The sequence below is a fragment of the Dama dama genome, chromosome 33 (assembly GCF_033118175.1).
Source record: "Dama dama isolate Ldn47 chromosome 33, ASM3311817v1, whole genome shotgun sequence".
NCBI classification, from domain to species: domain Eukaryota; kingdom Metazoa; phylum Chordata; class Mammalia; order Artiodactyla; family Cervidae; genus Dama; species Dama dama.
Window position 1 is genome coordinate 33,823,743 of NC_083713.1, and position 14,454 is coordinate 33,838,196.

The 14,454-nt window shown below is 35.3% G+C and overlaps 2 protein-coding genes across 2 annotated transcripts in view; one reads left to right on the forward strand and one right to left on the reverse strand.

Moving 5' to 3' along the window:
* Positions 1–14,454, reverse strand: part of SCN2A (sodium voltage-gated channel alpha subunit 2) — a 285,612-nt gene that overhangs the window by 213,250 nt on the left and 57,908 nt on the right. The gene's annotated exons all lie outside the window — the stretch shown is intronic.
* Positions 1–14,454, forward strand: part of LOC133051131 (sodium channel protein type 3 subunit alpha) — a 103,100-nt gene that overhangs the window by 29,660 nt on the left and 58,986 nt on the right. Inside the window, exons 6-11 of the mRNA XM_061135554.1 lie at positions 1,974–2,102; positions 2,593–2,684; positions 3,684–3,956; positions 4,155–4,218; positions 9,374–9,515; positions 10,578–10,784. Coding sequence (XP_060991537.1) covers positions 1,974–2,102; positions 2,593–2,684; positions 3,684–3,956; positions 4,155–4,218; positions 9,374–9,515; positions 10,578–10,784 — 907 coding nt within the window. The remainder of the gene's footprint in view (positions 1–1,973; positions 2,103–2,592; positions 2,685–3,683; positions 3,957–4,154; positions 4,219–9,373; positions 9,516–10,577; positions 10,785–14,454) is intronic.

Here is a 14,454-nt window from a genome sequence, read left to right on the forward strand (position 1 = left end):
TGTTAAGCTCTAAGACCCTCTTCCTTGGGTAGCTATCAACCCTCACCATATATTCCAAATGTCCCCACAAATTTTCTTCCTTTCCCAAAAACAGAAATAGGAGTAGGGACTGTAATCTTGCTCCTAACAACCCTGTAAATAACTTAGAATTGCCTAAGCATAAACCATAGGGCACTATCTATTAATATGGTAAACAACATACATGGGAGCTGTCTCTTATGGTCTTCTGCAATGCTAGGAATCTCTCCAAACAGAAATATCATGGTGGTTATATGTAAATATACAAAGATTCAAACCAAAACACAAGTAACCATAAGCTTGGCATTGGAAGTTCTCTCTCTTCCTAATAAAATCAGCTACTTCATAATAAGTAAAGACAGCAATTATACTTACTCTTCATGAAATCAATTGCATTGTCTAAAAAGGAGAAAGAACATTCCTAGGAAACTAGACATGAAGATTCTGACATACATTTTCCTGTGATTTCTTTGCTCCCTCATAAGAGAGAAATTTCTACAGTAAAAAAAAAGCAAAAATAATTTCCCTTTTTTTTCATGTAAAAAACACTAGTAGACTGGAAAATATAGTGAATTTTAATAAAAGTAAGTTCAATCTTTGTGGCTTGAGTGAAGTAATCTGAAGAACAAATTTAGATTATACTTTTTAAAAGGAATACAATGTTGAAAAACAAATACTCTCTCCCAACTATTTTTGGAAGAAACAGAAATAACTTATATTGTCAACATTCAAAGGAGAGGGCTGGTAATGCTCTACCAAACAGCAAATAAAAAAGTATTTCACTATTTGGGGGACTGAAATTTTAATTTGAGCATGTTTAAATAAGAGTCCCTTGGATTCTTAGAAGATCCAACCAGTCCATCCTAAAGGAAATCAGTCCTGAATATTCATTAGAAGGACTGATGCCAAAGCTGAAACTCCAATACTTTGGCCACCTGGTATGAAGAAATGACTCATTTGAAAAGACCCTGATGCTGGGAAAGACTAAAGGCGGGAGGAGAAGGGGACGACAGAGGATGAGATGATTGGATGGCATCACCAACTCAATAACATGAGTTTGAGTAAACTCCGGGAGTTGGTGATGGACAGGGAGGCCTGGCGTGCTGCACTCCGTGGGGTCGCAAAGAGTCGGACACGACTGAGTGACTGAACTGAACTGAAATGATTTGGCCCAAGTGCATAGAGATAGTAACTGATGTGAGGTTAGATTCAGGAATTTTGTTATCCCTGAATTTTGGTAGTTGTATAGACACATCCCCATAGAATACTAATGAACTGAAAATTTTTGGTGAACATATGAGAGAAGCAGATTTACAGCGTTATGCCTGAATCTTAAGGATATAAAGGGGAAGTTCATTTTTTATATTAGATACATAAAATATCTTCCAAATTATTCTACTCATTAAGAAGTCTGAATGAAATGTTTTATTATAAATAAACAAATCCAAGAAATGTTATCTCTAGAGCTATACTGTCTAGTGAGGGAGAAGGTAGGCACATGCAGCTTGAAATTTGAAACTTGAAATGTGGCTACTTTTAACTGTTGAAGAGATAGCATTTTAGCCATATTGGTTTAAATAAAATATAACATGCAAATTAAGTTTACTCATTTCTTCTTTTTATTTGGTTACTAGAAATTTGAAAACTATATATGTAGTTTGTATTAAATTTCAGTTGGACAGTGTTACTCTAGAGGATCAAGCCTGATGATTATCCATAAAACACATGAAACTATTACTATCAAACCTAAATATTTAAACAAGATCAGATTCTTAGTAGAAAGTATTATCTCTTCAGTTTAACCCTTTACTCATAAGCCTAAACTAGTACATTTTTTTGTAGGTGGGAACAAGGAATTCCATCTTAGTGAACTGAAAAACCACAAAAGAATCAGATTTGCTATATTTTAACAGTTCAAATGAAATTGTTAATTTTTGTTTGGATGCTTTTCCTAGGTACACATTCACTGGAATCTATACCTTTGAGTCACTTATAAAAATCTTGGCAAGAGGGTTTTGCTTAGAAGATTTTACATTCCTTCGTGATCCATGGAACTGGCTGGATTTCAGTGTCATAGTCATGGCGTGAGTATTTTTAAAAACATGTTAAGCTCAAAGGCATGAAACAGTTGTAGCACAACAGGTTGTTGTGACATATTTTAAATGTAGACTTTGCTTGTTAGCCAAATTAACTATATGCCTCATATATTTTGAGAATACATATTAAAATATATATTGCAAGGTAAATGTATCTGATAAATGAGCAATAAATGGAATTACTTTCATGCCATAGTCTTCTACTTCATCAAAATGAAGTTATTCATTGACTATAAATTTAATACCACCAACTGTACTTTAATTAGTTTTTCAAACAAACGTTCATATTAGTGAAAACTGTACTGAAATAAAGCAACAAAATTTTAATCCTTAAAGGCAGCTTTTAGCACATGACACCCTGAAGTCTAGCATTTCTGTAAAATTCAAGGGGCTCTATATGCCAAACCAACCCACTTTTCATTCTTTATTTAGTATAAACTTTGCCAAAACTATCAGTAACTCTGATTTAATCCTACAGGTATGTAACAGAATTTGTAAACCTAGGCAATGTTTCAGCTCTTCGAACTTTCAGAGTCTTGAGAGCTCTGAAAACTATTTCTGTAATTCCAGGTAAGAAGAAACTGGTGTAAGATGGTAGGCCCCTTATATCTCCAACTTTTCTGTTATTGTGTTTGTGTGTGAACTCCCTATTACAGATATGTGACAGAGTTTGTGGACCTGGGCAATGTCTCAGCGTTGAGAACATTCAGAGTTCTCCGAGCACTGAAAACAATTTCAGTCATTCCAGGTGAGAGCTAGGTTAAACACCGAGGCTGACTTTAAATACACTGTAATAATACTGAGGTTGAAATTACACATGTAATATTAGCCTTGTTGCTTATCATGTTTGTTTTTTTTTATCTTCAAGAATGCCAAATGAAATTACGTTTATTTATAAAGTCAGCCTTTGAGTTTAACAGAGAATTGCATGAGGTGTCCATACAAAATACTAGTTTTGCTCTCTTTCTCACCCACTTTTTTGTGCATTTATGATGTAATGCTTTCTTTTTTACATCCTATAGAAGTTTTGCTATCATGGCTTTACTAACTGATTTAGATTTTACTGTTTACCGCAGATATATTTTGAAAGTGGATCTCCTCTTATAAAGGAGAAAAGATTATTACTGAATGGCATGGGATGTTAATTATCTTAAAATTCTTTTCTCCTCTAAACCACTGAAACTTGGAAAGCTAGTATTAAAAAATGGTTGGAGAGAAACAGCCTCCTGAAACACAAAATGTGAAGTGAAAAACTGCAAAATGTGAAGTGAAAAATAACTGCAAACTTGTCTTTACATGTTCATAGCAGCACATAAAACTACACATTTAAAAAAAAAAAAAAACTTCCTGCCTAGATATTTACCCCGTCATTTTAAACCTCCAAAAAGCACACTGCTCATAAATAAAATCTGCTCTTCATCCATTTCCCAAACCATCTGGCTGCCCATAAAGCTTTGGTGTCTAAACAGACAGGCAACTGTTTGTGGGGAAAGAGAATGTATATGACTATTAAGAAGACTCTATGGCTTGTGACACTCTTCCTCAGCTGACCTCATTCTCTCTCCACAGGTTTAAAGACCATCGTGGGGGCCCTGATCCAGTCTGTGAAGAAGCTTTCTGACGTCATGATCTTGACTGTGTTCTGTCTGAGCGTGTTTGCTCTAATTGGTCTGCAGCTGTTCATGGGCAATCTGCGGAATAAATGCTTACAATGGCCCCCAAGCGATTCTGCTTTTGAAACCAACACCACCTCTTTCTTTAATGGCACAATGAATTCAAATGGGACATTTGTTAATGTAACAATGAGCACATTTAACTGGAAGGATTACATTGACGATGACAGTAAGAAATATTGCTCCATTGTTAATCTTAGTGTTGCTGAATGAGTTTTCAACTATAAATAGTTGAGGCTGTGGGCTTGAAGCCATCTTTGTAAATTACTTTTTTGGTGACCACTTTGGAAATAACAGATAAACAAATTCTATTTATCCCTAATGTCAACAGGATTGATATGAAATAGTTTATTCTTTATATTAACAGGTCACTTTTATGTTCTGGATGGACAAAGTGACCCTTTGCTGTGTGGAAATGGATCAGATGCAGGGTAAGGAAAACTTTTTTTTTTAAGATGTAGAACACTTTGGGAAAAAGCAAAAGCAAATAGGAAGAAAATATACATGGGTAGCCTTGCATGTGTATAATAAAGAGTGGTGCTGCCTACCTAGGAAGTACTTTCTCCATCTTTTGGGATTGGTATTTATGCTAAACTCACAGTCATTAAAATCATCCCTTTGGGTGAAGACCTTTTATCCAGAATTTCACAGATAAGATGTACATGAATTTTTCTTTCAAGAATGAAGGTCCAGTGTCTGTCTTATCTGTAAACCCATCAGAGCCAGTTAAGAATTACAGGGAAGGAAAAACAAGATGGGCACATTTTGACTGGTGTTAGGATGTGTTGATGGGACAGGTTTTGCCCTTGTTGGAAAAGATCCAGGCTGTAACATGGTCATCAGGGTGCAAACCCAGTTGGAAAACTGCTTTGAGAAACTCAGATACTCTTGAAATTGGATGAAACCCTGTATATACAAGGGATCCACGTGACAGATGCATGTCAAAGGCATGTTCTGGTCTCCATCTGCATATTTTATAGTTCTTTTCTGTCACATTACACAATAAGAGATGCTGTAATGTCTTAGTCATCCTGCTAGTCTCTCATACTTAACATATTTTGCCAAGAGTACTGCAAATTAACTATGTCAGGGTGCTGTACTGTGCTTAGTCGCTTGGTCGGGTCTGACTCTTTGTGACCCCATGGACTGTAGCCCACCAGGCTCCTCTGTCCATGGGGATTCTCCAGGCATGAATACTGGAGTGGATGGCCATGCCCTCCTTCAGGGGATCTGCCCAATCCAAGGATCAAACCAAGGTTTCCCACATTGCAGGTGGATTCTTTACTGAAGTCCATAACTCAGGATAGAGAGTGAAATTTTTTAAAGCCAAGGGATAGCAATAGTGACTCTTAGATCACAAAACTTACAGAGAACATATCTTGAGTCATCCCAGAAGATTGGAGAAGGAAATGGCAACCCACTCCAGTGTTCTTTCCTGGAGAATCCCAGGGATGGAGCAATATGGTGGGCTGCCGTCTATGGGGTTGCACAGAGTTGGACATGACTGAAGTGACTTAGCAGTAGCAGCAACAGAAGATGGGAAACTGATGTGGTCATAAAGATCTAAGAGGATTATTAAAACCATATACCAGTAGCAGAGATAGAATTTGGGGGAATTTTTTTTTTCCTGATAGTTTTCCCAAACTTTGGTAGGAGAGGGTGGAGAACAGGAGCATAAGTTCTATAGTTCATATACATGAGTGTGTGTGCTAAGTCGCTTCAATCATGTCCAATTCTTTGTGACCAATGGACTATAACTTGCCAGGCTCCTCTGTTCATGGGATTTTCCAGGCAAGAATACTAGAGTGGGTAGGCATTCCCTTCTCCAACTGTTCATATGTACCTGGGTTTACATATATATATCTGGGTTCAAATCCTAACTCCACCATTTACAAACTCTTGACCTTGGAAAAGAGTGAAGCTCTCTGTATTTAAGTCTATTTATTTCTAAACTGAAGAGTAATATCATCTCTCCCTTCAGGTTGTTATGGGGATCAGTTACTTAATACATATAAAGCACTTGGACTAACACCTGGTCCATCATAAACATTTATTGCACATTAGCTATTGTTTTTATTATTATAGTTAATGTAAAAGCCTAGATAAAATTTTGGATAAGGTTGGTTAATGTATACTTTATCTCTATTAAACCATAGTAATCACTTCCCTTTATTGAGTGTCTGTATAGGTTAGGTAATTTACACGGTAAAATTGATGGTCACTCTATTGTTAAACATCAAATAAAATTCTAAAGAAATCTACTCCATTTTAAGACTCCCTATAAGTCTATAGTAATGAAGACAATATGGTATTGGGAAATACTAGATATAGATCAATGAAAGAGAACAGAGATTCAAAAAAACAGACTACAAAAACGTAGTCAACTAATTTTTGACAAAGAAAATGCAATTCAATACAGACAGGGAAGTGCTTTCAAGAAAGAATGCTAAAAGAATTGGAGACTCATGTGCAATGAAATGAACTTAAATACAGCTTTATACCATACACAAAAAGTAACTTAAAACCAATAATAAACCTAAATGTAAAACACAGAAAACTATAAAAATTCTTTAAGAAGACATAGAATAAAAGCTACATGACTTCTGATTTTGTGATATAACCCCCATAGCAAATACCTGAAAGAAATAATTTATAAGTTGAATTTAAAAGCTTCTGTTCTGCAAAGACACTGTAAAGGAAGTGAAAAGACAAGGCACGGAGTAGGGAAAATATTTGCAAAACACAAATCTGATAAATGATGTGTACCCCCAATACACAAAGCACCCTTAAAATAAAAAATAACCCAATTTTAAAATGGGCAAACTGAACAGACACCTACAAAAGAATATACACAGATGGCTAATATGGATATATAAGGATGCTCAACATCATTTGTCATTAGGGAGTTGAAAGGTAAAACAATAATGAGTTATTCTTATATATCCATTAGAATGACTAAAATTACAACAACAACAAAAAATCTGACAATACCAACTGCTGGTGAAGATGCAAAACAACAGGAATTCTCATTCATTCACTGCTGGCTAGAATGCAAAATAGTACAGTCACTTAAAAGACAATTTGGCAGTTTCTTACAAAATAAACACAGTCTTACCATATAACTCAGTAATTACTCCACTAATTATTTAGCTAACTAATTTGAAAATTTATATCCACACAAAAGCCTGATGTAAATATCTATTTATACCATCTATATTCACAATCACAAGAAACCAGAAGCAATCAAGTTGTCCCTAAAGTGCTGAAAAGATAAACTGTGGTATATTCATACAATGAAATGTCATTGAGTAATAAAAAGAAATAAGCTATCAAGGCATAATAATATTGATGAACCTTAAATGCATCTTAATAAGTAAAAAAAAAAAAAAAGGCAATCTGAAAAAGCTACATTCTGTATAATTCCAATTGCATGATATTCTGGAAAAGATACATAATAGAGATGATAAAAAGATTAATGTTTTCTAGGGGTTCTGGGTAGGGGCTTGACTGGGTGATGTATAGGGGATTTTTTAGGGTGGAGAAATTTTTCTGTATGATTCTGAAATGGTAAATATTAAGTATTTGTCAAATTTACAAAACTTTACAGCACAAAGACTTAATACTATATGCAAATTTTTTTAAATTGTGTGAGGATGAGAGATCTCAAGTTGAAACACAGAATGTGACAAAGTATCTAAATACATTTAAATAATAAACTGAAGGAAGGGAATAGGTACTAATCTAAGTAACTTTGGAAATGAATGGAGCCTATAAAACTAAAGGCAAAAGGAACTATATTCTTTATCAAGAACTATACTCTTCTTGATAAAGTTGTTTCCCATCACAGTATGGATTAACAATCCAGAAACAATTATGCATGTACACTGGCACTGAATAATTAAGTATATAGATAGTAGATGACAGAACTCAAGTTTCTCACTTTCGGAGTGAGGGGTTACAGATAAGAAAAGGGAGGAGTCTGGAATGATCCAGTAATAATGAAATAAAGTTGGAGAAACGACTATGACCTCATGTTTAGCTTAACCTAGGCACAGGTGGCTATTTGCATAATATTAGAAACCAATATCTGGGTGCCACGTTTATTGCCAAGGCAGTGTCATTGCTTCTGGGCCCTCAGTTGGCAGGGCGAGGAGACAAATGTGTATACACAAACACAGACACACATTTACCACGATTTACCACTCTTCAATAAAAGAGCAAAGGCTCCTTGGAGAAATGGTTGATTCTAGGACTGGGGCAGGAAATATAAAAGATGAGCCTGGACCATATCATAGTGCCAGAATGTAAGAAAGTGTGGAAAAACAAACAAAAACAAAATACATACCACCATGGGTTATGGCAAAGAGATACAGGAGTCACCTGAAAATCTCCCAATGGCCAAAAGTGGAACAATGTAAGCAAAACCATACAATGATATTATACATATAATTGTATTATAATTCAAAGTGTAAAATGAATATCCATAAGTATATACTCATAAAACAGATTGAATAATAGATAAATAAATGCGATAATAGATAAATCTCATTTAGAATTCCAAATAAATTTCTGCACACAACTCTACTCTTAAGAAGGTAGATCATAACTCCCTGCTCCGTATGTGTAGGCAACACATAATGACTATTTTAAAGAGAACAGGATAGAAAAAGAAGGAAAAAAAGAGTAAATGGAGAAACCGGACAAACACTATCTCAAGTCAGGTGATGAAAGTTATTATCAACAGTGATGTCATATTGATAGCATGTACTCTTGATATGATATAAGGATAATGATAATTTACACCTGTGGTCTTCCTCCCCAAAAAGCCATAACCTCAATATCTATCATGAGAAAAACATCAGACAAATCCCAATTGAAGGAAATTCTTCAAAATACCTGACCAGTATTCCTGAAAAATGTCAAGGTAATCAAAAACAAGGGCAAATCTGATAAGCTGTCACAGCCAAGAGGAGCCTTAGAGCGACATGTTGACTAAACGAAATGTGGCCTCCTGGGTGGGATCTTGGAATGCAAAAAGGATATTAAGGAAAAACTGAGAAAATAAGAATGAATGATGGACTTTGGTTAATAATAATGTATCAATATTGATTAAAACATACCAACGTAAGATGTTAGTAATACCAGAAACCAGGCATAGGACATATGGGAAGTTTCTGTACTCTGTAATTTTTCTGCACATCTAAAATTATTCAAAGTGGCTAATGAAGTAACTCATTAAGCAGTTCCCTACCTTTTGGCTGTTTTCTGGGTTTTCATTTTTAATCACTGATTGCTGCCACTTTTGAAAAGAGAGGTGTCAGAGGCAAAAATGTGTGATTTCTGCTCTGCCATGGTAAACGTCTATAAATAGGACTCCAGTGCACCTAAGTTTTCTATTGGTTTTCCTGATAAATTTTATCTGATAACAGTTTCACTGTGAGCAATTACCTAAAGCGTTCTGGATATGAAAGCAAGAAAATTCATCACAGACAGCAACTCTGGGTTTTGACAATTCCTATAAATCAATATGGATTCAAATAGCTATAACTGCTCTGCTGAACCCAGCTCCATTCCTCTCTCTTGCAGCCAATGTCCAGAAGGATACATCTGTGTGAAGGCTGGTCGAAACCCCAACTATGGCTACACAAGCTTTGACACTTTTAGCTGGGCTTTCTTGTCTCTATTTCGACTCATGACTCAAGACTACTGGGAGAACCTTTATCAACTGGTAAATGTGTTTGTCCTTTTGGGTTGCAATAACAAAATGCCATAACAGAAATATATTTCTCACAGTTATGGAGGCTGGGGAGTCCAAAATCAATATACCAGCATGAGTGCATTCTGGCAAGAGCCCTCTTCCTGGCTCATAAGCTGACACCTTTTTGCTGTGTCATCACCTGGAGGAAGGGACTAGGGATCTCTCTGGAGGCTCTTTCTGTTAGGCACTAATCCCACTCATGAGGGTCCCACTCTCATGACCTAAGCACCTCTCAGAAGCCATAACTCCTAATACCATCACATTGTGCACTAGGATTTTAACACATGATTTGGTAAGACACTCACATCCAGAGCACAGCAGTAAGGTTCAAAATAACATGCATAGAATTTAAATTTATGAGCATGTATGAAATCACAAGTATAGGCATTTGTCTATAATACTCTAAAATACTGAGAAGGGTCCATCATAAAGTGAGTGTGCCTAAGATTCCAACTGTTCATTGAGTCAGTACACGTATTTTGAGATTCTTTGTTGAGAAGCATTCTGCTAGGGGCTATGGAGGATGCAGAGAATGTTCATGACTTGAGCTTATAATATAGTTGTGGATGTAACAAGAACATGTAAAAGATTTTAAAATTCAATTATATAAAAATTTCAAATTCAACTTAAGGTTAATTGGCACTAGGAGGCAAGAAAGATGTTATCTCTAGATGATGTGGAAAGACAGTGTGGACTGAGTAGTAACTCCACTGAAAGGAATTAAAAGTGTTCTTACTTGTAATATTTCCCTGCATTATAGACTCTAAGAAAAAGGATTTTAGTAGTCCTCAAATGTATATCCAATATGTACAAATTTAAAATGTGTATGCTTACATCAAATGACACTACAATCAACTCTCAAATAATTTTACTTGTGTGTGTGTGTGCATTTTAAAATAAAAAATAATCTTGGTCAAATACACTGAATGCTAATAAGCATTCATCTTCTGACTATCTAATGTTAGTAAGCAGATCTTTATTTGGGGACATTTTATAAAATATTGTTGAGATTGATCTTTTTCTTCCCCCTAGACATTACGTGCTGCTGGAAAAACATACATGATATTTTTTGTGCTGGTGATTTTCTTGGGCTCGTTTTATCTGGTGAATTTGATCCTGGCTGTGGTGGCCATGGCCTATGAAGAACAGAATCAGGCAACGCTGGAAGAGGCTGAACAGAAAGAAGCTGAATTTCAGCAGATGCTTGAACAGATTAAAAAGCAACAGGAAGAAGCTCAGGTACTAAGTGACAATAAGCAAAGCTGCTTTATTATTATTATCATCATTGTTATTGTTATTTAGTTTAAAGTAGGCATATTGTACCACAGAGGTAAAATTGGTACTGGCTTTTCACATAGCACGTCGGCATTGTCATTAGAAAAGAGAAAGCTATTGAAACTGAAATTGTTTCCTAAGTTAGAGTCAAAGTAACTTTTTAGATACTATATATGAGGAAACTGAGGGCTTCCCTTATAGCTCAGTTGGTAAAGAATCTGCCTGCAATGCAGGAGACCCCAGTTCTATCCTTGGGTCGGGAAGATCTGCTAGAGAAGGGATAGATACCCACTCCAGTATTCTTGGGCTTCCCTTGTGTTCAGCTGGTAAAGAATCCACCTGCAATGTGGGAGACCTGGGTTCGATTCCTGGGTCAGGAAGATCCCTTGGAGAAGGGAAAGGCTACCCACTCCAGTATCCTGGCCTGGAGAATTCCATGAACTATAGATGGGGTCACAAAGAGTCAGACAAGACTGAGTGACTTTTACGTTCACTTTCATGAGGAAATTAGCTCAGGGTAGAAAACATATTCAGGATGAGGTTAACTATGCAATTATCTTATGAAATCTCAGGGAAGAACTTTATTTTCAGTTTAATACAAAAAAAGATACACAACTGGTATTTCCAAATATTCCTATTTCACCCCTAATTACACTTGAAGTTTTATTCTGTATTGATTGATCTCAAATTTTGAACTCAACACTTCATGTCTACCTACGCTTAATCATTCTTCAGGATTTCTATAGCACAATAGGGTATCAGGATATTTGGAAGGCATCTGCTATTAGAGGCCAACTTTAAATTTTCATTAATATTAAAGACTGTTTGGGCTAGGGGCATAGAGAATGGGGCATTCATGTCTTGAAGAAAAAAGAGAGAAGAACAATATTTGATTACAAGGAAAAACATAAATTGAAAGATGAAAGTCATGGAAAGACAAATCAAAATTCAATTCATGTCAGTGAGAATTATATCCTTTACATCACCAACTTTGGTATGGTCAATCTTATTGACCATTCTCTGTGTGTGTTAGTTGCTCAGTCATGTCAGACTCTTTGCGACCCACAGACTGAAGCCTGCTAGGCTCCTCTGTCAGTGGAATTCTCCAGGCAAGAATACTGGAGGGGGTTGCCATTCTCTTCTTCAAGGGATCTTTCTGACCCAGGAATCAAATCAGGTCTCCTGCACTGTAAGCAGATTCTTTACTATCTGAGCTACTTGGGAAGCCAGGTGACCATTCTACTAAGCAGTATTTCATTTCTGTCTTATTTTGCATTTTCTTAACAATTAGTGAAGCTGAGCATCTTTCTATGTTATTATTTTCTATCTGTATGGATTCTTTTGTAAAGTGGATATTCAAAACTACCTTCCCCATATTTTTAGCTAAGTTGTTTTCTTATTGTTGAGATTGAATAATTTTTATGTATAAAAAAAAAATAAGTCCTTCATGTAACTATTCCTTGCATATATTTCCTCCCAATCTTTAATTATTCTTTCATCCTCCTAACTGTACTTTTTAGGCAAAAGTTTTAAATTTTGATGAAGTGCAGTTTATCAAGATTTTTTTTTTTTTCTGTTTCTCTGATCATGCTTTTGGCGTAGCATCTAAGATATTTTTGCCAAGTCTTCATTACAAATATTTTCTCCTAATTTTTCTTCTGCAAGTTTTATGTTTTATATTTAGGTCAAAGACCCATTTTAAGCTAATTTTTCTGTAAGGTGGTGTGATTTATGAGCTGAGCCTTTTTAAAAATTTCTTGTTACTTGTTGTGTTAGTCGCTCACTTATATCTGACTCTTTGTGACCCCATGAACTGTAGCCCACCATGCTCCTCTGTCAATGTAATTCTTCAGGCAACAGTATCGGAGTGGATAGTTAGTCCATTCTCCAGGTGTTCTTCCCAAGCCAGGGATTGAACCCAGGTCTCCAGTACTGCAGGCAGATTCTTTACCATCTGAGCCACCAAGGAAGCCCTTTTTTTGCATATGAATACCTAATTATTCCAGCATCACTCGTTGAACAAAATATTTTTTCTCCACTAAACAGCCTTTGAAACTTTGGCAAAATCAATTGTCCATATGTGAGTAAATCTATTTCTGGATTCTATTTTATTCAATTGATTTCTCTTTACACCAAAACCACACTCTCTTAATCACTGTAGCTATTGAGTGAATTTTGAAATCAGATTGTGGTAACTCCCCAATTTTATTTTTCTCTCTCAAGACTGTATTGACTATTCTTAGTCAAATATATTTTTAAAATGTGTAGCTGCATATGAGTTTTAGAATTAGCTTGTTAATTTCAGTTCACAAAGTTTCTACTGTTATGTCTTCAAGTTTATCATCTTTTCTTCTACATCATCAGATTTGTCTTTGTCCCACCTAGGGTATTTTCATCTCAGACATTATAGCTTTCATCTTGAAAAGCTTGATCAGAATTTCTTTTACTTCTCCCACATAGGTAACATACTGAACACACACAATACAGTTATAATAAATGTTTATAGAGTCCTATAGTTATAGAGTCCTAAAGTCTGCTAATTCTAACATCTGTGTCAGATCTTGATCAATTTTAATCATTTCTGTTCATTATTGATTATATATTCCTGATTTTTTTACATTTATGGCAAACTTTGATTAAATTCCAGACACTTGAAACTTGATCTTTTGGGGTTCTGGATATTTTTGTATTCCTATAAAAATTCTTGACCTAAGTTTGGGAACATAGTTAAATTACTTATAAACAGTTTGATCTTTTTTCCATCTTCAAATCTTTGAAGATGTGTTAGGTATAACTTAGAACTTAGTCTAAGGCTAATTATTCCCTACTGCTATGTGAAAACCCTTCTGAAAACTCAACTCAATGCCCCCATTCATAATTTCTTCAAAACCATTGTTACATGTACCTAGGCTGCTTAGTGGTTGTTTTAGGAGGAAGAGTGAATCAGATCTGTTACTATATCTTGACCAGAAGCAGAAATCCAAATAATTTTTGTGCATAGTGATTTTTTTAAATGGATGTTCCCAAACATTAGAGGCATTATTTGAATGTCAGAATATCCTTGGAATTTGTGTGTTGAAAATTTAAATTTTTAATAATTCTGAGTTACTCTGAAGATGCACGACATACAGCAATAGATATTTTTTACTGAGGCTTTTTTTTGGTGAGACAGATTTGACAGTGAATTGCTTATCTGGTTACTCAGACCAACCATATACTTAATAGTTGCTGAACGTGCTGACTCTATTTTTCTGTTAACGCTGGGTACAGAGTAGTATCATGGTTACAGTTTATTGATCTATAAAAAAAGTCATAAACAAATTTGGTGATAACTTGAGTGTAACTTGTAAAGTATACCTCATGCTTGCCACGAATTTCTCCTATATTTCAAGTATTCAAGAGTTTATTCCAGATTGTTACAAATTCCACATTTGTAAGATGATGAAATGATAGCTATTTACAGGGCAAAGAATTTTTTCATTTCAAAGCTAAAAATAAAAGGTATAGGAAATAATATATATGTGTATACACATATAGACAGATACTACATACTAGTTGTATTTTAAAGCATTGGGTTATTCTATCGTCATTTACAAAAACAGACAAAGCAATGTGCATGAGAATAAACCGACCT